The 25,719-nt window shown below is 36.3% G+C and overlaps 2 protein-coding genes across 2 annotated transcripts in view; both read right to left on the reverse strand.

Moving 5' to 3' along the window:
• LOC118737420 (homeobox protein slou) overlaps positions 1-25,719 on the reverse strand; it is a 128,552-nt gene that overhangs the window by 89,519 nt on the left and 13,314 nt on the right. The window lies entirely within an intron of this gene.
• On the reverse strand, positions 709-1,569 carry LOC118737424. Its single transcript, XM_036467898.1, has 3 exons — positions 1,242-1,569; positions 951-1,149; positions 709-863 (listed from the first exon to the last, which is right to left on the reverse strand). The coding sequence occupies exons 1-3, from the start codon at positions 1,444-1,446 to the stop codon at positions 773-775; spliced, it is 495 nt and encodes a 164-aa protein (XP_036323791.1). The 5' UTR covers positions 1,447-1,569; the 3' UTR covers positions 709-772.

The raw sequence follows: 25,719 nt of genomic DNA on the forward strand, positions 1-25,719 counted from the left end.
GAAGAATGTTTGACAAGCCGCTTGTGTGGTGTATTTCGCTCTTAAGGGGATGCTCCGTTTTCTAGGTTGAAATTTTTTTCGCCATACAAAAATTGGACCACTCTAATGTACAAACATATGTATATATTGGAGGTAGAAGAGTGTTCGAACCAAACTGGCTGAGTCGACCGACAGCTAAAAAGAGTGCTGCTACGACCCAATTGGCTTTATAGCACACCAGCAGCAACGAGCGCCAAAAATAAAACTAAAAGAACGTGGAAAAAGTGGCAAAACAAACGCGCCAATATTTTTACGCAATTTAACAAGTGTTCTTTTTCCTTTGGTATTTTCTTTTTTTTTGATTTGATTTAATTCATTTCGTTTTTATTTTTTAAGTGTTTTTTGTTGCCTTTTTTGCTCATTTACGTAATTAATTTTTAGAGTAATTTGTGCGCAGCTATAAATAAATCTTGCTGTTCATCGCTTTGTTCATTTACAATTTCCTTGCCTTTCCTTTTTCGCGTTGATGAAAAAGTTTGACCTCGGTTGGCTTTTGTGAAAGGGAGTGCCGTGAATGGGTTTAATTGAAGGTGCTTTAAAATTTTGTAACAACCATTGAGAAAGTTTCAAAAAGGCCAAAAATATTTGTGAGTAAATTAAATGCTTAACTTGGCGAAGATTACAGAAAAGTTTTTTTTTATTTTTTATTTTAGAAAAGTTTTCCTGTGATGACAAAATTTTAGCAAATTATAAGAGCTTAAGTACAGATGTACGAAAGTTTGTTTTAAAGCACTTAAGATGACTTAAGAAACAAATAAAGCAAATTCCAAGTACGAGTAGTCACAAGCGTTTTGCAGGTCAAACCTATCGTTTGCAAGATGATCCTAAAGAGATGAAATAAATTTTCGAAATAATGTTAGAAAAAGGTTACTGACTGTCCAGAATCAAATCAGTTCTTAAAACAAGCTAACCTTTTCTTTTGATGATGAGCGCGTCGGCCGTTCAAAGGAAAAGAACAAAGATTTGAAGGCATGCATCTGGAACGTGGGACCCTTAATGGAGAAGATGGCTCTGCTCGGCTGGTTGATGTCCTCGGAAAGACTAAAGCTGACATCAATGCTATGCACTGGACGGGAGAAAGTGGCAAACAAACATTGGGCCTTGCGACGTCTAAAGGAGTGCAATTTCGGTGATAGATTTATTGTTGGAGATAGACTCTGTCGTCGAGTACTGTCGTTAAGTCGGGTAAATGACTTTCTTACCACAATCCGCATCAAAGCGAGATTCTTTAACATTTCGTAAGCCACAACGAAAGAAAAGTACGAGACGATCGAAGACCTCTTTTTTTAATACAGGAGCGCTGGCTAAAACCCGCATCTTTAGTCCCACTGGCGCAAAATTCAGTTTCCACGACGAAACGTTGTAGAACGGACTGAGATTGATCGGCTTTGCTGATACCTGAAACATGGTAAATAATATGTAGTACTAGGTTCCAGCATAAAAACAACACTCAAGCGACACGTTTTCCTCCGTATCGACAAGCAAGAAACCAAACCGAGCATTTTGCTATAGACGGAAGACACGCTTGCAGTATTTCGGAAGTGGGTGCTGCAAAAAATGTGCCTATAGTAATATAAGCAAAGCTCATCGTCGAAAAGCTTCATTCACAATAGAAGGCCAGTTTATTCGCCATTCGACTCCCACACCTGCACTCAGACAGCACTCCTCACTTTTTTTTTTATCCAAGAACTGTTTTACTTTCAAAGTGGCAGTTATTTAATTATGCTATTATTTAAGTGTAAGTGTGTTTGACTGTGTTTGTCAATGCGATAACGAAATATTTAGCAATACACAACCAGAATCTAATATCCGTTCACTTTAATTAATGATGAATTGCGAAATAAATTGACTTGCGCCCTTCTGTCGCTAAACACCATCGTTAAGGACGAAGATGTGGCAGTCGCCATTAATGCTGCTACTGTTACCACGCTTCATTAACGGCCAGACAACAAAAGCCACATGACAACATATTTGATGAAATGCTGAACATAGGGAATGGTAGGAAACTTTGGCAACTTGCACTGGCGACAAGTGTTGATGTAATCAACAAAACGATGCTGTATTATTTTCGGACGATTTTCATTATGCCCGTCTCCGAATAAAACGCACGCAAACAGTCAGTTGTAGGAGGAAAAAATTAAGATAAAAGGTAGCAAATTATGGCAGTAGCAACCCCAACATTTCAACCAAAGAAACAAAAACAACCACACGGCATTGACACGTAATTGAGGTGGTGTAAAATAAACTTCTACTTACATAGTTAATGAATCGATATTATGAGGAGTGGAACGAAAGAGCTTAGAAGCGAAATTTCTACTCCCCGATTTGGCAGTTTACTTACACATTTTGTTTTCCTTCAAACACTTAAGTTATATGACTTCCTCGCAATCTCTTTTATGAAGTGAAAATCTGACGGCTGTGTTTCCTCACGCTGTTGTTATACAAAGCAATTAGCGAACGTTGCGTGTATTGATATGCGCGTCGCGTCGGGCCGAGGCGGCATTGAACTTATTCAACAATTACCCCGCGTGCGATGGTTGAGACTAGGGATGTGCCGGATATAGATTTTGCCGGATAACCGGATTCCGGATATCCTGTAAAAAATAACAGCCGGATTCGGATATCCGATCGGATATCCGGTAGACTGCTGCCCTTAATAAATTTCACAATATTGTTTTTTTGCCGGCTCGAGTTCACCTCGACCTCCGCACCGTTTCTGATGCCACAGAATTTACCGCTTCGAAAACACAATTACCCACACATCTGCGCGATGCTATCGCTGTGAAAAATGGCATCTTATAAACAAACAAAAAACAATCTTCATCAAATTCTTTGCTTTTGAACAATCAAGATGTTTGGTTTTCTTACGTTAATTTTTGTTTAAATTATACAGAACCCGCCTATTAACCTTTTTCGTTTCCGAACGCGTAGGTCTGCGATTTCGGCACGACGAAATGAAGAGCTTTGAATGTTCCAATAAATAGTCGCGGCATTGTTGTAATTTTTTCGGAACAGATTCGCACCGTTTCAAAACTCGTTTTTTTTCTGACGCCAATAAAGCTAAAAACTGGGTTGTTGATGAACTAATTCGAAATTATAAATGAGTAAGCATGGAGAAACCAGTTGAATCATATGAAAATGAAATGCCGAACTATAGTGAACACTTCCATCGAAGATCGAGCTCACGAGGATATTTGGCAATGCTTTGAGGAAATCGCCAACGGCTCTGATGCTGATTCTAGTGTTTCTAGTGATATGGATAGTCAAATGATTGGTAGACAAGGCAGCGAACGTACAAGAAAAAAGGCAGCGATTTATGAACTAGAAATAGAGAAATATTTGCAGCTACCTCTTATATCCAGACAAGAAGATCCCTTAACTTGGTGGAAGTATAGCCGCAAAGAATTTCCAAATTTGTTTACACTGGCAATGAAGTATCTCTGCGCGCCACCTTCCTCAGTGAACTCGGAAAGAGTATTTAGTGCATCGGGTAACATTTATGTTGAAAATAGAAATAGGTTGTTGCCCGATAATGCGGAAATGCTTCTTTTCATAATGAAAAATATACAAATTGTTAACTCTGATTACTAATTAGATACTATTAAATTGGATTACAAAAATACAAAATCTGGGTTAAATTTCTAAATTGAATCTTCTATAATCGATATCCGGAATCCGGTCGGATATTAGCCAGTATCCGGCCGGATAACCGGATAACCAAAAAACGGCCGGATAGGCCGGATTCCGGATATCTACCGGATATCCGGCACATCCCTAGTTGAGACTGCAAAAGAACGTTGCGACTGTGTAAAAGTTACCAAACAAATTTTCAAGTTAAACGACATAATCCGCAATTAAAATATCGACAATGATGTGAGCGAAGGATAGGAGCGACAATGGCCTAACAACGGTGACGACAGCAACATAAATAGGACGCTTTCGGGCGCTGATGAGCCAGCAAGAAATGGTAAATAGCGAAAAGCGAAAAACTCAAACAACAACAAACATATTAGTGCGGTGAAAGTGACAGCCGGTGGGAGATACTGACACTTAAGTTAGGGAGAAATGTAAACTTCCAAGCCTGTTGCAAAAAAACTCAAAGGCACAAACGGTTCTTCTCATGCAATTAGGCATAAAGCTTCGCTACGAAAATTGCCTGGACTAGAAGAATGGCTATATTTAACGACTTTAAAGTTTGTTGTTTATTTTCTTCAACACGGTGGACTCACTACAAACTCATAATGCTGCAAGACAGCCAGTCAGCCAGCCGTCTCTGATCTGCTCACGCTTACATTTATCGTTTGCGTTGGGACGCGGTGGCATGCAGACAATGCGCAAACTTTTCTTATAAAACTCAATTACAATTAAGCATTTAAGTTGCAAGTATGTATGTATGCACAAGTAGAATGAGAAAGTGACACCAACAACTGATGCGCAAAACAAGGGTCAGCAATTCTATTGGAGAGTAGACTACTTAAAAATAGAAGGCAGCTGATGTAGTTTCTTAGCGTGGGATTAATGTGGCGCTGAAGTTAAGCGATAGCGAGTAGGCGACAAATGAATGTAATGAAAATTAGAGTACTTTGAAAGTTTATTTTCTTCAATAGCACTGCGGAGAATCCTCAACTTGATAATTGTCGAAGGATCGTCAGCTATGGGTTGCTTTGCTGTGGTCAGCAGAGTACGGAATACTCGTACGTATGGTATGCCCAACTCCTTTAGGATCTTAAAAATAACTAAAATAATAAAGGCGTGGCTAACGAAGTAAAGTAAGGAGTGAAAACAAGTTCAATTGATTGGTAGAACAACTTTTTTTTTAATACTTAAATGCCCTGAATTATAACAAGCAGCCGTTTTCGACATGGAAAGTAAAAAAAGAACAGCTCTATTTCCGCGACAATCTTACAAGCTTACAATTTCTTAACTAAAATAATTAAAAAAGAGAGAGGAAAGTTTTCATAACAGGATATTTAACTTTTTAATCCGTTGATTTTGAATGAAATATAAAGTCGAACCCTAATTCTTATATTTTTCGTATGCTTGAATTTTTAGGGAATTAGTACTATTTTTTATAATTCCACTAAATTCCAGTTAGACTCATTTCATTGAAAAAAAAACAATAATAATAATTATAAACTCCTTACAAAAGTACCAGTTTGACAGAATAAAACATAACCAAAGATCATAGAAAAAAGAATGCTGGTTATGTTTATGGCTCCCTATATGTATTTTATGCTCTACAAATATGAAAAATGGGGAAATTTATACGTCCCGACTTTTAAAAATATGCAGCGAGACAATTTTCTCAAAATCGGTACGAATGGTCACCCTAGTTATAACTCTTATTGGAGAAATAACAAATATTTTTCATCTAATATCTGTTATGAAAAAACGTTTTCGTTAAATTTCAGACTTCGGGCAATGTTTTCAATTTGTAAATTGGTCAAAAGTTATTATTTTTTATTTTGTCAGATTTTGTCTGAGAATGCAACATGTTTTGCAGGTTTTGCTACATAAATTTTGGATGGGTCCATTACTTTTATCCGCTCGTTTTTTCTACACTTCTCTAGGAATGTTGGGTTCATACAGAATGCATACCCTTAAATGATGCGAATTATGTTTTGAAAATGCATTCTTCACCGGATTAATAAACAATGAGAAACAACAATAACAAATTCTTCAAACTCAGAACTTCCCCTAAGTGTTGTTTTCTTCCAACACTTTATATGTACATAAATCAGAAATGTTCACCCAGCCAACTTTGAAATTTACTTGTCATTGTTATGTCAAGAATTTCCCCCATTGCAAACAATTAAGTATGCCTGATGCGCAATCTGCTGCCATATATACAATCAATGACACGCATCTAAGTATAATGCTGTTAAGTAATTTATGTAAAACGATGTTGATGGCTGACTGAGTAGAAGCGCGCAAATAATACAGACACATACATAAATATAATAATGTGTGTATGTTTGTTTTCTATGTACTTATGTATGTATGTAATCAGAAAAGGCAAATGACTACCGCCAGCTAAACCACCACCCTTTTATGCGCCAACTCCCTGTAACCTCCAGAGTATTGATAGCTACTACGAGCGGCAAGCACAAACCTTGGGGGGAAGAGGTATAAATACATAAATGCTCGAAAGCGAATGTTGCTGCTGCTTTTGCCATGCCATTCATCATTGAAAAGTGACTCAATTAATGATGACGATGATGGCGATTACGAGACGACTTGCTGCTTCTGATGCTACCAACGAACCACAAACAAGCGTGAAGCAGATAGTATGTACATTAGGGTGTTCCGAAAACAGTTAAGTCGGAATTGTAATGCTCTCACCCCCTAGGATTGTTCTATATCGAGAAAAAGTATACCCCTATTTTTTTTTTTTGAAATCAAAAAAATATTTAAGGTCGCTCAAAGCGCTCAAAGTTTTCCAAGTATTTTTATATGAAAAAAAAAACAATTTTTTTGTAGAAATGGTGTAGAATTCTTGAAAATCAATATTTTTCAATCGGAAAACTCTGGTTCTCTTCAGGAGACTTTCAATAATAATACCCAATTATTTATTTAACCACTTTTTAATACTAACGATTTTTATTTGTCCCCCCATTGCAGTTTTCGGGGTTTTTGGCGGACCGATAAATTATAGTTGCGATGAAAAAAAGGTTAAATAAACAATTGGGAAATATTATTGGGAATCCTCTGCAGATAAAAAGAATTTTCCGATAGAAAAATATTGGTTTTTTTGAATTCTATACCATTTCTACGAAAAGTTGTTTTTTCCCCATACACATACATATACACGGAAAACTTTGGGCGCTTTGAGCGACCTCGAAATATTTTTTGATTTCAAAGTAAAAAAATATGGTTATATTTGTTTTCGATATAGATCATAAAAATTCCGGCTTTACTTTTTCACAAGCATTTTTGGACTACCCCAATGTGAAGTGGGAGCGAACGTGCAGCTCGTTGAACTGAACTGAAGGGATATATAATGAAATGAAAGGAAAATGAGTTGAACTGCTGTTTTCACGAGCGTAAATGTAATGGGCAATGACGATGATGATGGGGGTTGTAGTGGTGTGGGTGTTGGGTGCTGTGATGGGGACTGCTGTTGCTTTCGCTGATGTTGCTACTACTGAATACTGTGGAAGAAGTGGTTAGCAGTGGTAAGTGTTGCCATTGTTGTTGTTGTTGTTGTTGTTGCTGCTATTCGAAAAATCGAAAAACGTAGAGCACTGTGTGCGTGTGTCAGGTAATGCTTAAGGCTGAGGCACACACATTTAGCGACTAATGGAGGAGCTGCAAACAGACAGTCAGCCAGAATGGCAGTCAAAGGAAGGGCATCAACACAACACAGCTGCTCATGGACGGAGTGGCGAAAGTCGTCGTCGTCGTCGTCGTCAAGCCAAATTAAAAGTGGAATAAGTTGTTGTGTGATTGTAAAATTTTAATGACTTTTTAAATGTAATGAAAGTATTTCTCAACTGTAGCACAAACACGTACACACACACAGATATATTTCCATGCTTTCCAAGATACTTCTGCAAATACATTTAGTATAGCCATATAAGAGCAGTTAGCGTACGAGCGAGCTAGTTGTTATGGCACAAAAATGAAGGCAAACCAAGGCAAAATGCCTGATAAAGTTAGAAGTAAAGTAAAACCAAAACGAAATGGAAACAAAAGAAAAAAAAGAAACAGACGTTTTATGTTGCCAATGCAATGTCGAGTTGTTGTTGTTGCTTTTGTTTTTACGTTTAATTTAAGTGCGCTTTGCTGGCTGGCAAGCAGAATGTTGCAAAATGCCAGCGCCAAACCGAATGCGAGCGAGATGATGAGAGCAAGGAAAAAGGAAGTCAACAAGGACGCTTCAGTTGTGTTTGTGTGTGCAGATTGTGTGCTATATTCAATTCAATTTATAAATATATACGTACGTACGAACAAATGTTGTTGCTTAATTTATAACTACTCACTGCACATACATACACTTATCTATCTACATACATACACACATGCATATATAAATGCGCTTGAGCTTGTGCGCGCGTCAGAGCGCTTGAAAAGGATTAATTAAAACGTCGAGCTACATAAATATACTCATCTCGTAGAGACATATGTATGATATGTACTTATGTATGTACTTGTATATAGGTGTACTCGCTTAGTTAAAATTTGAGCATCTATCTCCCCTGTCTACTTACCAATCCCTTGCTTTAAGCAATAATGAGTTGGTTTATTGTGTAGCTTACATTTGCCGCATGGAGCTATAGTTCGCACAGTTAGTTAGTTGCTTCTTTTTTTCTGTGTGTTTATACAATTTTATAGTTTATCTGCGCGTATAATTAGCTTAATGAGAATTCTGGGAAAAGCAATGTACATTAAAAGTGAGTGCGAATTAATGTTGAAAATTGGATATATTGGGTGTACGAATTTTAACAATAAAGTTTAAGTGAAAACAGGTTTGGCTAGTGGCCTTCGGATATTGTTAACGGTATTTAATGGGCATGTTTATAGACGTAGACTTTTTTGCAGCATTGGATTGTGTCAAAAAGCTGCAACTAACTTTAGTGTCCACTTAATTTTAACTATGAATACGCTCAAATGCTTTTAAGAACATTTTGGAACAAAAACAATTATTGATAGAAGATGTGGTTCACATCCTCTTAAAGTTTCTTAAAGAAAAAATTGATAATTTCGGATAATTGAACTATGTATAATGACAAAATGTTTATTTATATAGAAATAGATGTATAAAGAAAAAAACTCTGCATAATTATAAAGCTTGAATGCCTTCAAAGGCAGTTACCTGTTCAAAATTTGCGACGTCATTTTAAGACGAAAATTAAAGACATAATTTTTCTGAAAAAATATCACAAAAAATTTAGAAGATTAAAACAACTCGGAAATAGGCAAGCAACCAAAGGTTCAAAAAACTACAACAAGTAGAATTCCGAAAAGTCTTAAAAACTATGACTTAAAAAAGGTCGAGTCTCCAAAAATACTGAGATTCCAAAAACTTAAACAAGTAGTATTCCGAAAAAACCTCGAAAAGTCCTGAAAAATTATATATTATATAAAATAATCTTGAAAAATCCTGAAGGATCCAAAATATTCATCAAGAAAACACGAAAAATAAAGAATAGACATGTAAATAACCTGGAAAACTCACAAAAGTTTCCGAAAAATACGCTGAAAAATTCCGAAAAGTCCAGAAAAACAAACAAAAAGTATAAAAAAGCGTTAAAAACCTGCAAAGCCCCATTCCCAAGCGTCCCAAAAAACTAAAAGATGAAAACGGGATAGTTCTGAAAATTTTGAAAAGCTTCCGAGAAATAAAAGCACAGAAAACTTCGAAATTTCCAAAAATAAAAGACAAATCCGAGAATCATCAAGGATTTCAAAGGCTCAAAAAACCAGAAAACAAAGAATGCCGAAAAGTCATACAAATATACCGAAAGATTAAATAGACTTTCCGAAAAACTCCGCAGCATTCCGATAAATAAACACGACGAACTCCCATATTCCAAACGTCCCAAAAAATAAAATGTGTGTACTCTGAACAATTTTGAAAAAATCTAGACATTTTCGGAAAAAGCAAATATGCAAAATTCCCTAATTTCCAAAAAACCGATCTTCAGCAGCCTCCAAATGGCTCGAATAACACAAAACGAATAATTCCGAAATGGCATTGAAGTTTTTCGAAAGATTACAAACATCCCAAAAAATAAAATGTGTGTACTCTGAAAAGTTTTGAAAAAATCTAGACAGTTTCGGAAAAAGCAAATATGTAAAATTTCTAAATTTCCAAAAAAAAACCATCTTCAGCAGCTTCCAAATGATCCGAAAAAACATAAAACGAAGAATTCCGAAGTGACATTAAAGCATTCCGAAAGATTCCTTAAAATCTTAAAGTTTTCAAAAAATAATTGCAATTGTGGAGCTATATTTCATAACAAACCCCGAATGCTCCCTGAAAATAAAAAAAAGGATTTCGGAAAGTTCCGAAAAACTAGGAGAATAAAATACCAAGGCCCCGAAAAATAAACAAATTAAGCCAGAAAGGTCTACAAAAGTCCGATAACCTTTAAAAAAAAATCTAAAAATTCCAAAATATGCAAAAACTGTTAAAGACCCAAAAAATCTCGAGCATTTTCAAAAGTCCAGAAAAAATAATGAAGAACAATCTCGAAAACATACCGTAACGCTCCCGAAAAAGAATCACTAATACGTCTCCAAAAATTAACGAAAGCTTCCGAAAAAATCTTGAAAATATCGATAGTTTCCAATAATTCGAAGATATGTGACACGTAGGATTAACAAAGTGCAGAAAAAATAGTGGAAGGTCACGAAACTTTCGAAAAAGAAAACACTAGGTCCCAAAAAAACCCCGAAGGTCCTAAAAAACAAGCCACTAGAAAATGGAACAAAAACGAAAGTTTTCGAAGGTTTCCAAAAAAAAAAAAACACAAAGAATTAAAAGAATGTTTCGAAGAGCAAATTTCGAAAAGTATCGCAACCCCCTAAATTATCATGAAGCGTTTCATTTTACTATTCGCGCCTGAAAAATAAAATCGAAAAATCGGTATTTGAGAAAAAAATTTTAAGACTGGTTTTAACGATGTCAAATTCAATGGCAATGTCAAAAAAATCTATATACTATTTAAATCAGAATAGATCTATAGTTGAGTACATGTGCTGCTAAATCAACTATCGGTCGGATTTTGGCTTATAATATAACGGTAAAGGAAGTTTTTACTATTCATTTAAATTTTTTTAAGTTACTGGTCTTTTATAGCTTAAACTTGTGTTGAATTTTCATGTTAATAAATATGTACGAGCAAGTATTTACATACATACATATGTATATATTATCAATTTCGACCTTCTAAGTAACGGGTGATTTTTTTGAGGTTAGGATTTTCATGCATTAGTATTTGACAGATCACGTGGGATTTCAGACATGGTGTCAAAGAGAAAGATGCTCAGTATGCTTTGACATTTCATCATGAATAGACTTACTAACGAGCAACGCTTGCAAATCATTGAATTTTATTACCAAAATCAGTGTTCGGTTCGAAATGTGTTGAATGTGTGAAAAGTTGGCAGAAAATCCGCTTTTTTATCGACAAATTTTGTTCAGCGATGAGGCTCATTTCTGGTTGAATGGCTTCGTAAATAAGCAAAATCATGCGATTTGACGCCTTTAGACTATTTTTTGTGGGGCTACGTCAAGTCTAAAGTCTACAGAAATAAGCCAGCAACTATTCCAGCTTTGGAAGACAACATTTCCGAAGAAATTCGGGCTATTCCGGCCGAAATGCTCGAAAAAGTTGCCCAAAATTGGACTTTCCGAATGGACCACCTAAGACGCAGCCGCGGTCAACATTTAAATGAAATTATCTTCAAAAAGTAAATGTCATGGACCAATCTAACGTTTCAAATAAAGAACCGATGAGATTTTGCAAATTTTATGCGTTTTTTTTTAAAAAAAAGGTATCAAGCTCTTAAAAAATCACCCGTTATGCGTACGAGTATGCATGCACATTAGGCTGGGTCGATTTTGTATGGGGGTAAATAAGGGTAATTTGATGGTAATGTAATAGTAATATTATGTTGTTTTCGGACTATTACCACAAAAGATAAAAATAAAGCATATCTTTAGCCCGCGCAATTGATGCAAAGTATCAAGTTTTTGAAAAAGTAACTTTGGTTCCTAAAATTCAGGGAATACGTTAACCGATTGAAGCTAACAATATATCAGATTATAGGTTATACAATAGTTGCCCGTTTATATGATTTGGTTTTCTGGTTTAATTCCCTAATATAAAAAACTGTTTTCCTTAACCTTAAATTCATAGCAAGGATTCGCAGTAACTGACTAGTGTGCTTTGTTATACTTGGTGGTCGATGCGCGGGCGCTTGCGCTTCAAATAAAAGGATAATATTTAACACGCTTCTAGCTGAGCTTATAGCATAACATCTAATCACTATTACAAAAGGATTAAATGAATATAAAAATTTCGACCCGCCCTAATGCATAACTTAGTTTAAAATTTTAGTCATTAAGCGGGAGCAATGTGATGTTTTATTAAAGTTAACAAACGCGCTATAATAACTTTATAATGCGTTGAAGCTATGTGCACCGCTTACTACACAATTGCAACAAATATTTGCTTTAATGAACAGAGCAATGCGGCAGCAGCAGCAACAGCTACAGTAGCAGAGGTGGCAGCAATGACTAGCATCCGCTGGCAGTGCCGAGCATATAGCAAAAAATTTAATAAGCAGGACCTTGGCAGCCTTGCGCCATTTCTGCAGGCATTTGTACACCGTCTACCACATACATAAGTACATACATATTTACAGTTGTATATGCATTGGGGCGGGTCAATTTGTGTGGGAGATATTTTCGACTATGCGCCTATAATTCTTAACAAATTTTCCGAAGAAACCATAGGTAAAAAATTAATTTGGAGTTTGCCAAATTGCGATAATAGGTTTCTTAGCATTTTGTTGTAGTGTCGTAAAGCGCTTAAATTTTGTATGAATACATGCTATAAGGGGTGCTTTGGTATGAGGAATCCATTTTTGCACTTACATTTTTCTTAAAAATTCCACCAGACGGCGCAACAACGAACATTTCCACATTTTCTTCGATATCGATTTTCGCAATTTGGCAAACTCAAAATTGATTTTAGACCCATGGTTTCTTCAGCAATTTTGCTTAGAATTACAAGTATAATCCTCCTACGGTATACGCAGTCACAAAAAAAAAAATGCCCCGCCATAATATGCATATGTAGGTATACGTACATATATATGTACATATGTTTAGTATACCATAATTATGCTTACGACACGTGTACGAGATACCTTTATAAATATGTATGCATTTACATATAGGAGTATGTAGGTAGCCAAGCATGCAACTCGTTCGGATAAATGTGCTGCTATTGCCGCTGTTTGCTACGCGCGTATTCTCCAGTGCGTTTAAAAGAGAACATATTTGCCATTATATGCGGATGCACTTGTATTTATACATACCCTGCGGGAAATGCATCTAACTATAAGTTAACTTGAAGTGGACTAGGAAGGACCCAAAGGTCACTATTATCTGTATATTTTCTTTGATGGCCGAAATAGTCAATGGTGGTTACCTCTGCATTAGATGTAAACTAAATTGTAAATAACTACTCTTGGACTTAAAATATTAATAAGAAAAGCAAAATATTTTTTTGGCTTTTTACTGTTTTACATATTTATTTATTTATTTATTTACTTTATTTTGCTGCATTCCATTTTTGTTTACATATATTGTGCTGTGTGTTGTCCCATATTGGAACTCGATCAGACAACACTTCAAAATGATAATATGAAATTTCGAACTTCCTATTTTTTGTGCAGTGCAGAAGAGGATATTTAAATAGGGACTTTTTTCTAAAGAAAACAATCTGCCGATAACGTCTACATTACACCTGCATTACTTTTTAACTAGTTTTAAGTTAGCTTTTTGTAGCTAACTACAAGTTATATATTTTATGGAAATCATAAAAAAAAGCTGACTATAAGCCAGTTATTTTTTATCAATTGCTAATTTTTTTCTGCAGGGTATGTCTGTATGTAAATGCGAATACATATGCATATCGTCGCTTAAAGTGCAAAACCGCGTATTAACAAAATGCAAAACCGCGTATGTGAGATTGCATAAATTATTTTATAGAGAGTAAAAACACTCCTATTTCAAAATGGTTATCTTTTTCATAAAACAATCGTATTTCTGGCTAGCATATTTCAGGGCGAATGGATAAGAATTTAAGTAAAAGAGCTTGTGTGAGCAAATCCAATTTTTGGCAGCCAGTGTCAGTTACCCGGTTTTGCAGAATGACGATATGCGGTTTTGTACTTTAAACGGCGATATGTATGTATGTATGCATCTTGGTTGTGAGTTTCATTCGCTCGATTGCTGGCGGCGGTCGCACTTCTCGCTGCAATTAAGTGCAAATAAAATTGTTGCCAGTTATTGCAAAGCTGCCTAACAGGCTGGCGAAGGAGTCATTTAAGCGTTTTTGTGTGAGTTCGTGCGTGTTTGGCGGAAATTGAGTTTGCAGGCGTGCGTGCGTCTGTGTGTGTGTGTGTGTGTGTGTGTGTGTGGGTGGGATTGTACGCCGTTGGATGACAGACATTGGCGTCAGTAAGCATAGATACATACATATGTACTTACGAGTAAATACTTATATAACAATAATTCAGCGGAAATAGTATGTATGTGCGGATTTTGTTGACTGTATTTGTGAGCGTGTTTGCATTAATTAGAAACTTGTTCATCGTTTAATTAGACATTTTGGAAAATTGTTTTCACAACGGAGTATTAAATACCTGTTTGCGTGTATGCAAATATTTTCATATACATAAATAGTTTCGTTAATACATTTATTGCAACTATGCTCTATGAAATTCGTAAAAAAAAAAATTACTGAGGCTGTTGTCTCCAGTTAGCATATTAAAGCTTAATCCTTTTCTTGCGTGCCCAAGTGAGGAGTGATGAGGAAAAAAATTTGCGAAATAAATGATTTTGTTTGCAAACACACATGGCAACTGCCATTTTGAACACATTGAAGTTGCGCTTAGATCAGCTAAAAATCAATATACAGTAATTTTTGTCTTTTCCTATAGACTCTACAGTGTAGAGTGGAGGGCAATTGCAGTGCCTTCTCATTTCCTAGTAGTCGCATGCCTTTAATAGTTTTTTTCGGGTTTGTCGGCAACTCTGGAGTATTTTCGGGCATTTCTGATTTTTTTGTGGGATATTTTGCAATTCTTCGTATTTCTTTTTTCTTTGCAAATGCCTCAATTCGGAAATTTTCTAAAGCTTTTTCAGGACTTCTTGTAATGTGATGTTTCGTGTTTTTTCGAGACTCTTCAAAGGTTCACTCCGATACTTTTCAGCTTTAATTCTGTATAATTTCGGAAACTTTTGAGTTGCTTCGGGAGTTTTTTTGGGATTTATGATTTTTTTTTGCAACTTTTGAAGATACTCCGCTTTTTATTTTTCAGTGATATTTGGGATTTTCGCAAATTTTTTCCTGAACTTTTTGTGCTTTTTCAGGAACTTTCAGCTCGAAAATGCATTTAAATTTCAACTGTGGTTATAATGAATGTTTATAGAGTAAGAATTAATGCTAATTTTTTTCTTTTTATTTTGTAAAAAACAAAAATAATACGCAAAAAATAATCGATATTTTCTGCTCGATAAATATTTTTCCTTTTCATTATTAAATATATACTCGGTACGGCCTCTGATATTACCGTAGCTCTTAACGATTTATAATCGGTATTTTTATTAATTTTGTCATCGATTTATAGATTTATTCAATTCAGGGTATACCTTTTTCGGTAATATCGTTTATTAACGATAACGAAATGTATTATCGAAATGTAATGTTTGGAAAAGAGTTTGCTTTTTAACGATTTTTTAATCGACATCGATTGCTTATTATATCTGTCGAAATGTTTACCACTATGGCTATATTTATTAAAGAAGTTCGTGAAAAAGAGGAGGGTTCGTTTATGGGGACAAAATAAAAATGACACTGACAACCCTATTCCCACGTCAATGACGATGACATTCATCGCATGACAATTATTTTAACTACTATGCTTGAAACTATGCCGCAAAAACTTGATTTTGAGCTTTCTGATAACGAAAATTTCCGTTCAGCGTTATTTAAGGTCGTCATGAGACCTATTTAGATTTGATTACACAAAAAGAAGATAAGCCTGTTCCCAAATGCTGATGACTTAAGAAGGCTTTCTTACCTTTTTTTAAGTTTCTTAGACTAAAATGTTAATATTGCTATCAGGAATACATACATTCTTATACATTTTTCTAGAATTTCTGTCAAGAATTCCATTTGCATTGCGATAATTAAATATGGCTCTTCTCAAACAGCAACATATTGGAAATTATTATTATACTCCATAAATGTGCGATTTCCATGAGTAAAATCATCTAATGCACATTATGGCGAGCTTTATGACCAAAATGGCACATCACTGACAAATATTTAATCCGTGTGACAAATGTGGCATGTGCCATGTGACATTAAGTGGCTACTTAAAATATTGATTTTGCATGTGAATACGCGTTGCGATATGTATGTATGGGACACACAAATATAAATATGTACATATATTAGCAATATTCATTTAGCAACCGTCCATGCGGTGGTGAGCAGAAATGTGCATACATGCATATGGGCTGTGATCATTAAATGAGTCGTCAACTAGCAAAATGCCAATAAATTCAGTCAATTATGTACTTAGCTTTATGTTTAAATTAAATGTACATATATCGCATTTGAATATAAAAACTGCTACATATGCATGTACTATACATATGTATAAACGTATATACTTTGAAAATTGCTACATTGTATTTAAATTTTGCTGTTTTTATGACAGGAAGTCGATTGTAAAAGGCTTGGGAACAGGTGAGGCTAAAAACAGTGTCGCGCGCAAAATGGCAGAAGGAAACTATTAAATATTTATTTGCAGCTGTGCACATACATACATACGTATGTACAAAAATATTTATTTACAATATCGTCACCATCGATGCAAAAAGCCATATATGTATGAAAAATTTAAAATTTTGCAGGGGAAGCAAAAACCTTGTTTAGATTAACATAAGAAATACTGTCAGGGGGACCTAAGGACCCTTGCGCTAGACTCGGTGCCGCTTTCTTGGTGTGCGTGCCCTTAGAAAGCCAAACACCATTTCCGCCTATTTCCTGTTAGAAGCATCAGGTTCCAAATTTTCAATTTGCCTAGAGTAAATAGTATGGATGTAACGCAAACGTCCCGGTCCTTTTCAATCAGTATCGAACTTGTTGAAGGTAATGCATCGGTAGTGGATTTTCTACATCTGTTTGTGTTGTACTTCAGTGTTTTTTTTTTTCTCATTTTGACCTTCAAATGACCTCGATACTGACGTCGTGGGACGAAACTGGCCTCGGATTCGGGTTCAGCGACCCTAAAAATATATATACGCATGCGTTTTGACGTTAAATGACCCATTAACATATTTATATCAAAAAAATAGTACAACACTACATTATATATCATTGTATTTTTGGGAAGCATAGGCCACGAATAAAACCACTAATTAATATAACAGCAAATCCAAAGTTACTCGTATTTGGAACATTCTCCAGTTATGTGGAGAGGTCATATTTCAATGAAGTTGGTTTCTACTTGACGAGACTTGCAGTTTCATCTACAGGAGAACATGTGCAATGGAAATGGGCGATTGAACCAAAGCTCGGTCTTTTTTTGTCATGCATTAAGATTACGAGTTTGTTACAGAATTATTATTATTATTCAGGTTTTTTCACCGTAAAAGAACGGGGACATAAAAGCCGGGATGAGTATAGTCACAAAATTCCTCTATGGGATTGATCACAAAGAATCCAGAGAAATGTATGAAAGAGACGATGGTCATGTCGCTGCACTCGATAATGACAACGTGAATGCACCAAATAATGTGGCTTGAAGCTAACAGTATTTAATTGAATCTGACTAAGGTTGCATTTGGGATTCTTCGCAAAATTTATGCCACAGTTTAGAACGGGCGGGACTATGTAGTCTGAACTTTTCCATCGAGGCGAAATACTCATATGTATATTATACTTGACTAAAAAACTTACGTGGAGGCGCAATGTAGCGGAAAGGGCAAAGACAGGCCTAGCAGCGTATCATACTTGTAAAAGGGCTTTCGGGAAAAACTAGGGGCTGACACCCATATCATTTACTGTATATACACCACAGTCATCTGAACGACTTTAACCTAAGGAGAAGAGTGCAGAGAAGCGCACCACAAGAAGTGCTGAGCATAATATTTTACTTGAAGCCACCACAAGTATTCGTACCGGGTGCATCCGCAACTAGATAATAACTCTTGCTAACTGGCATGGATGGACCCATCTCCACTTAAAGCGAAAAACATGGTGGAAATTCAGAAAGAAAATAGACCTTTGCCAATGGTTTTTAGCTTCCACACAAATCAGCAACGACGAGTGCCAAATAAGAAGAGAAATACCAAAAAGTTAAACAGGATTCAGTTGGAATTCCTCCTTACTGCGCTGACTTTAAGCCCGTTTCGTTAAATGTCGCATTAAAGACTCATCAAATGATTTTAAATCCATTTTTATGACCTGCTTATGACCACACATAAAAAGGTGTATGCAAACAAATGCTAACTACCCATTGATATGCCAATTCATATTAGCACAATGCTGCAGAGACGCCATTAAAAGAACACAACAAAAAAAAAAAAACAGTAGTTGAATGGCAATTGCAATTGCAATTGTGTGAGTTCGTGCGTGCTGTGATTAGCATTTTGCAGTTTGTAGGCAATATTGCAACATGCAATAAAACGGCGGGCCACGTTGCAACTCACAGTCGACAGGACAGTGGACAGCGTGTTGTAATTGATACTATGCAGCTGTTGCCCGATTGAATGCATACATATGTATGTATGTACATCTACAGCTGGAGGCACAAATTAAATTATTCATAAATTAAGTGCGGCGGCTGATGATGGAATGAAAATGCAGATATAGCAAGAGATTAAGTGAAATATGTACATAAGTTTAGTGGAGGAAATTTCCATGATGAATTACTTTTACGTTTAAAGATTCTCTAGTTTCGCCTTTCTACTTAACATTTAAGCACAAGCAAAGTTTTGAAAATGATTTATTGCATTTAAATACACAGTCGCATGTATTTTAGTTAATAGGAATTTATATCCGCACACAGTGTTGGTCACATCATTAAGCACAGTAAGGCTACACAGTCAGGAAAAAAGTTCTGATTTTTATCAACTCAACTTCTTAGTTACTTAAAACTCCATTCCCGATGTTTTTCTAGAAATTGTGATTAAAATATTTCAAATTTTGATGAGCATTTTTTTGAAATCTGGCGATTTTTAATAGATCTTGTACAAGGTTTGAAACTTTGAGTTACTTGGTTTTCATTGCGGTCTTAACTATATTTTTGTAAAGAGTAAAGAGTTTTTGTTCAAAACTTCTAAAAAAGTAGTGTGCCTTGTTATTGGAACAACACTTTGCTTACTTTGCTCACACTAGTTTGGTCCAAAAAAGGTATGTTAATGCTCTCAACCCCTAGGATTGTTCTATAACGAAAAAATATACACTTATTTTTATTTTATAATCAAAATATATTTAGTGGTCCCTCAAAGCACTCAACGTTTTCCATGTATTTTTTATAGGGGAAAAACAACTTTTCGTATTTTTCGATCGGAAAACTCTGGTTCTCTTCAGGATACTTCAAATAATAATACCCAATTGTTTATTTAATAATTTTTTAATGCTAAAGATTTTTTATTGGCCTCCTTATTGCATTTTATGGGGATTTGTGTGGCGACCTATTAAATATAGTTACTATGAAAATATTGTTAAATTAACAATTAGGTATTATTATTGAAAATCTCCTGAAGAGAAAGCGAGTTTTCCAATTGAAAAATATTGATTTTCAAGAGTTCTTTACCATTTCTACGAAAATATGTTTTTTACATGGAAAACTTTGAGCACTTTGAGCGACCAGTAAATATATTTCGATTTCAAAATAAAAGAAGCGGGGTGATTTTTTTCGGTATAGAACCATACTAGGGGATGAGAGCATAAAAATTCCGACTTTAATTTTTCACATGCATTTTTGGACCATCCTAATGCCTCCGCGGCCAGTTTGTATCCAACGAATAGCTTCTTATGCTAACTAACATTGCCACTGGCCAGATCAGTTAGCTGCTTTTATGAGTTCAATTAACCTTAATCGCGCACGAAAACATCCACTCATGATCCATCAATAGATAATCTTCCCAAACACAAATCATTTTAATATATGTAAATACATACATACATATATGTACAGATATGAGAAGATATGTATCTTAATCTGACACTTTAATATCTACATTTGCAGTCCGTGTACATTTCTGAGTGCATTAGCATAATGATTTAATTTGTAGTGCTTTCAATGGGAAGCGTAAACATTGGAATCTCCAAATGTAGACATTTGTTTGCTTTGCTCCACAATTCTAATCGTTCACACACCTTGGCTTCCATTAAGTTTATTAATCGCCTGTACATACAAACATATTTATCACATTTGCTCTTCAACAACATCCTCATCATCAAGCGAGAAACAACATCATCACTGGCAAACAAGTTGAACAAGTTTCGTTGACGAGTCGTTTGGGACGCGATTGCAAGCTGTCAAACGAAAGTAGTGGGAAGTTGCTTGATTGCCTTGCCTGCATGTCCGTGTGACGTCTTGGGTATCGATTGATTGCTAGTGTGCCATTGCAAAAAAAAATATGAAAACAATCTCAAATGCACTCATACATATGTACAAAATAAACAATGCGCCACAGCACGCAATAAACTAATTGATTTGAAATGGAGTCATTTGACAAATCATTTCACTCAGTCGTTGCTGGCAAAACAAGCAAAAATGTTGTAAAAACACCAAGCAATAAAAGTGATTTGAAACATGTTTTTTTTTTTTTTTTGGCGCTCGCGTTCTAAACAACCAAAATAACAAATGCTTGCTGGCTGTTGTTGGGTCATCGTTTGTCGCTGAACTCGCAGAATCACGATCTCGTTTGTTTATTAGCGACAAGTTAACGAAATGACGCAAACGAAATAAAAATAAAATTGTTGAAATTGCTTGTTTACGAATTTTGATTGCGCTTAAAATGGAATCTGATAACTTTGGGCTTTGATGGGTGTGTTGTAGGGCATTCAATCCCGAAGTATTTTAACAATCCCGGGATTTCGGCATTCAAAAATTCTAATCCCGGGATCCCGATATTTTTCGGGATTTCAACTTCATTACAACTTTTTGCATTTTACAGTAGGATAGTTTTCAAAAACATTTACGCCACACTGTAAAAGCTTTTTGTGTTTTCAATTGCTACCAGATTTTTCGTTATTGCACAAAATATTTGAACAAGTACAGTTATTCTGGCAAATCATGTAATTCACTTCTAAATGTAAATGGCTCAAGTTCACTTTGAATCCAAATTTTGGTGTTCTGTATACATCTTGTTTCATGTCAAATTAATTTTTTTTTTTTCGTTTTCAACATCTTTTTCATTCTGTAAATGAATCAGTAAAAATATCGGAATCCCGGAGCTGTAATCCCATGATTTCGGCACATGGAAAAGTGTCCAGGATCCCGGAATCCCGGGATTGAATGCCTTAGTGTGTAGCATATTTGTTGGCGTTTGTAGTTATGTAGATCGTTTGTCGCAATAATGATTAATATTTGATTTCATTATAGTATTAAGAGAAAGTCGAGCAGCGCCGAGCGAAGCAAAGCGGAACGAAGCGAAGCTGCTGGTGTTCGCTTATGAAAAAGCTTGTTGTATGAGCACTTTCATATAGCTGCAGAAATTTGAAAGCTTCACTCAGCTCGGAACGGCTTCGCTCGGCTCGGCTCCGGTTAGAAGTGCTTAATATCAGTTCTTAAGACCTGGGTTCGATCCATTGCGATGAAAAAGCTTCTCATAAAATCCATTTTCCATTCGGAGGCGGAGTAAATATATAGATCCCTAACTGCCTCCCATTGTTTCGTTTTCGTGTTGCCTTTTAATCCGTTTAAATCTAAATGTTCTGCGAATAAATCGGAGCAGATTTTTGGGTAATAAAGAGCTCAAATGTCCGCCGGGTTTGAAAGGCTTCCAGTCATTACTGAATTGAAATATTCACCGAGTTTCTGATGCTGACTTCAATGGTCGAAAGTCAGAGTGTTATAGCTGGTTGCTGCCCAATAAATATATCATCTGTGACCTCTCTAGCCAAACGGGCAGCCGTCTCATCACCAGATACCCTCGTGTGACCTAGCACACTTGGTCGAGCCTTGCGTTACAGATCTACATAGTTCAGAAGTAGCCCAATGCCTTGGGTGCAGTTTGTCTGTCAGTATAGATACCTAAATTCGTGACTTTTAACCTATTTGTCACCACGTAATCGATGGCATTCAGTGTCGTAAACACATACGTCGGCTTTGAATATCGAGGCAGGGTTTGCTGGTTGGTTGTAGTGCTTTATAGTACTACTATGAAACCATCTTGATTCCTTAGCTTTGTTTGTATGTGTATACCTAGCATGACCTTCTATCTACCATACTCGATGTTGATTTTCCAGTTCAGTTTGGTGTCAAATACGACTCCAAAATACTTTGCGCTGGAAGACAGACGACGGTTCTTTGAACTGGGCATATTCTCTAAGAAAAAAGAGAAGCCTGTCCCCGTTTACTTCGATTTACAAATAATCTAGATAGTAACCATGTGCCAGTTCTGGAGCCATCAATTAAGATTATACTACAATGTGTAAGCGTCAGGGAACTCAGCATTGTAGAATAACTTTACCAAGGCAACGGTGGTTAGACACTACCGTCTAAATCTCGGTCTCCAGCGAAATCTGCTTTACTCTGAAGGGAAAGTCACTCTTTTTGATTGTGCTAGCATTGCGCTAGCGGCCATTAAATTTTCACTGCACCAAGTGTTAATAATTTTGAGTGCTATCGGTGCTTACCTGCAAATAACCGAGAGGGAAGGGCCCGTAATTAGGTAGATCATATTATCTGTATAGGCCTAGACGTAGATATTCGGGCCATTAAGGGTTGCAAGACATTAGTTGGGCTACTTACGGGATACTCTCACACACTAGCTTATGCTAACTTGAATTGACATAGGATGAAGAATGCATGCCATGTGTCGACATTAGCCATGGCCTGTGTTACTGACCAGCTTTTGAAAGATCGTCACTACTTGCTTCGCTTTTCTGTAGTAAATTTGACACCAAAGACAAGCAGATAGTTAAAATTTCGGTAAGATTCCGTTGTGACTAAAAGCCATTTGCTCAACACCCGGTTGACACTAATCTCCGGTTAACATCGTTATCGACGTCTTCGACTCCATTCTATAACAGGATGTCGGGAACGTCGATAACGATGTTTAATTAAACGAATTATCGACATCGGTTGACGTGGTCAATATACATACAAAAAAAAATTATTCCGACGAATTGATAACCTCCTCCGTTTTTGGAAGTCGGTTAAAAATTAAATTAAAGTTAATTTCCACTTGAAGGAGTATGGTAAAACGCAGCCTAAATCTTTTACATATGTATTTTTTTAAATTTCATTTAAATAATGCACTCAATTTTTTGCCAACTCACTCACACTGTTACTCGTAAACGGCTTCTTGACTCCTCGAAAACTCGTGTGCTCGGCCGAAAGAAAGAAAAACATAAAATTAATTAATTTTCAAAGTCGCTTAAGTGCGGAAGCTGTTTTGCAGCTCCCCAAGCAACAGCAACGGCAATTGCAACACCATCACCGCCACCAGCAACAGCAACCGCCCCGCACTGCCGCTGCCTCGCCGCACACAGGCTGCACGCACTCAACACGCATTTACGCTGCTACACATTGCTCTTGCTCCTGCTATTTGATGTAGCTGTAACTTGTGCAATTGGCGAAGTGTAAAAAGGAGGGCAATGCTAATGAAATCTCTACACACACACCACAGCCAGCTCATCCAACTGAGCCAGCAGCCAACGAGGTTGAATACAAGCCGAGCTATTAAGGGGAGGTGGCCGCAGCCGATTACTGGTATGCAAAATGCAGTTTGTGCGCAGCGGTGTTTGTGTGTGTGTGTGTGTGTGTGTGTGTGTGTAAGCGACAACACTGCGCTGGCATATAAATTGCTGCACAGTAGCTAAAACGAGATTAAATGTGGCAGCAAGAAAACAAAATTAAAATAATAAGGAAAAGAAAAAAGTTGAAAAGCAGCATAGCAACAATATAATCAGTTGCGAGTTATTGCATGCCAAATGCGCTGCAATATTCATTTTCAAAGAGTGACTATTCGATTAAATGTGTTAATTTGTTTGTTGAATTGCATGTCAATGTGTATGAATGGCTGTATGTTGAAAACACATTTAGGCTTCAAGCTTATCAGTGTTGCCACACATGGGCTTTTCCTACCAAAACTGGTAGGTTTATTTCCAATTGGTATGTTGGTAGGATGGAGGATGGATTGGATTTTGGTAGGTTCTGCGCCATAAATAATTACATATTTCGAAAAATAGAAAATATGTATCTAAACTTTTTAGCAAACTTGTTCCTTATTGTGCTTAATGCGCCTACAAGTTAATTGAAATTGAACTGAACTACAAAGTTGTGATGTGTGTGTGGGCTTGTCAATAAACCCACTGTAGTCCACCATTGTCTCATTTACCGCGTGGCCATCACACGAGATATGCGCACCTAACCAACGGCTGAGCTTAGTTTCATTACAGGAATTAATTAATTAATTATTTAATAATAGGCCTGCTGGAGTGTCATATGGCTGCTTAATACAATCAGCAAGAATACTGGAGATTTTCGGTGTCATTTGGAGGTTCTCAAGTCATTCCTAGATGATACCGAGTTATCTTTCTACAAACCCTACAAGGTCAAATTTCCTGAAAGGAACGATCCCAAATATGGTATTCCGACGAATCGAAGATGGAGTATGGAGTACTGTGGCAGGCCTACTTGGGCTAGGATTCTAGGAAAGTCTGCCAGTGGCCACATACCCAACGATATTTGGAAGTCTTCGCTATCGAGGTATGCGTTCGCGAATTCCTTCGTGGAGGAGGAAATTTGGCCAGAATAAATATTATGTTAAAGGTCATAAACTCAATAAACGGCATCAAGGCTTGTTGGCAGCTGTAAAACTGTTTTGAACCACCTGGTATCCCAAAATAGCGTAACGCTCTGGTGGATACCAGGACATGAAGGGTTCGAAGGCAACGAAAGGAGTAACTGTCTCGCGAAGCGTGGCGCCTAAATGCACTTTAATGGTCCCAAGTCTTTTATGGGCTGATGGAGGAAACCCCAGGGCCTATTCTATGTGACTGCCTACGTATCATGAATAGCAGACTGATATACCTTGGGGCTTAATTTCTAAAAATAGCCTAAGGTTGGAGTGAATACAATTGGGGTTTAGCACAATAGATCTTCTTAAGTCGAAGCGGCACTTTTCCTGACGTAATAAAAATAATAACAATATGTGTTTGTAGAGATATATGCTTTTTTTAAATCTGTACAGTAAAATGAATTGTTATACGCAGTTCAGTTGTTTTTATTATGCTAGTTGTGTTTTAGTTTTACTAAATGCTATATTATCTACATATATATTTAATAAACCCGACATAGAAAAAAAATTAAAAACTCTAAAAAAAATAAGTGGTCTTGGTAGGAAATTTAGGCAGGAAAAAAAATTTGTCCATGGCAACACTGATGTACAACTTAATAAAAGCGCATGCGTGCGATTTTTTTTTATAAATATGTATGTAAATATATTTACATGCATAAGTATGCATACTTGCATTTCTTGAGTAGTGCTTGTGTGCGTATGCATGTCTATTTGCAATCTGTGCGCCGCCACAAATGTGCAAATTCCATTTGAAATTGCAAATCGCTGTGTGTTGCATTCATTTAAATAGCAAGCAGTTAAATTGCCGCAGCTATGGCAAATTGAAAAATTCAGTCTATTTAATAAGCGTTTATATAAGCATATGCATGTAGGTATATATATAT

The sequence above is a fragment of the Rhagoletis pomonella genome, unplaced genomic scaffold, assembly GCF_013731165.1.
Source record: "Rhagoletis pomonella isolate Grant_MI unplaced genomic scaffold, Rhpom_1.0 Rhpom_scaffold_00004, whole genome shotgun sequence".
Lineage (NCBI taxonomy): Eukaryota > Metazoa > Arthropoda > Insecta > Diptera > Tephritidae > Rhagoletis > Rhagoletis pomonella.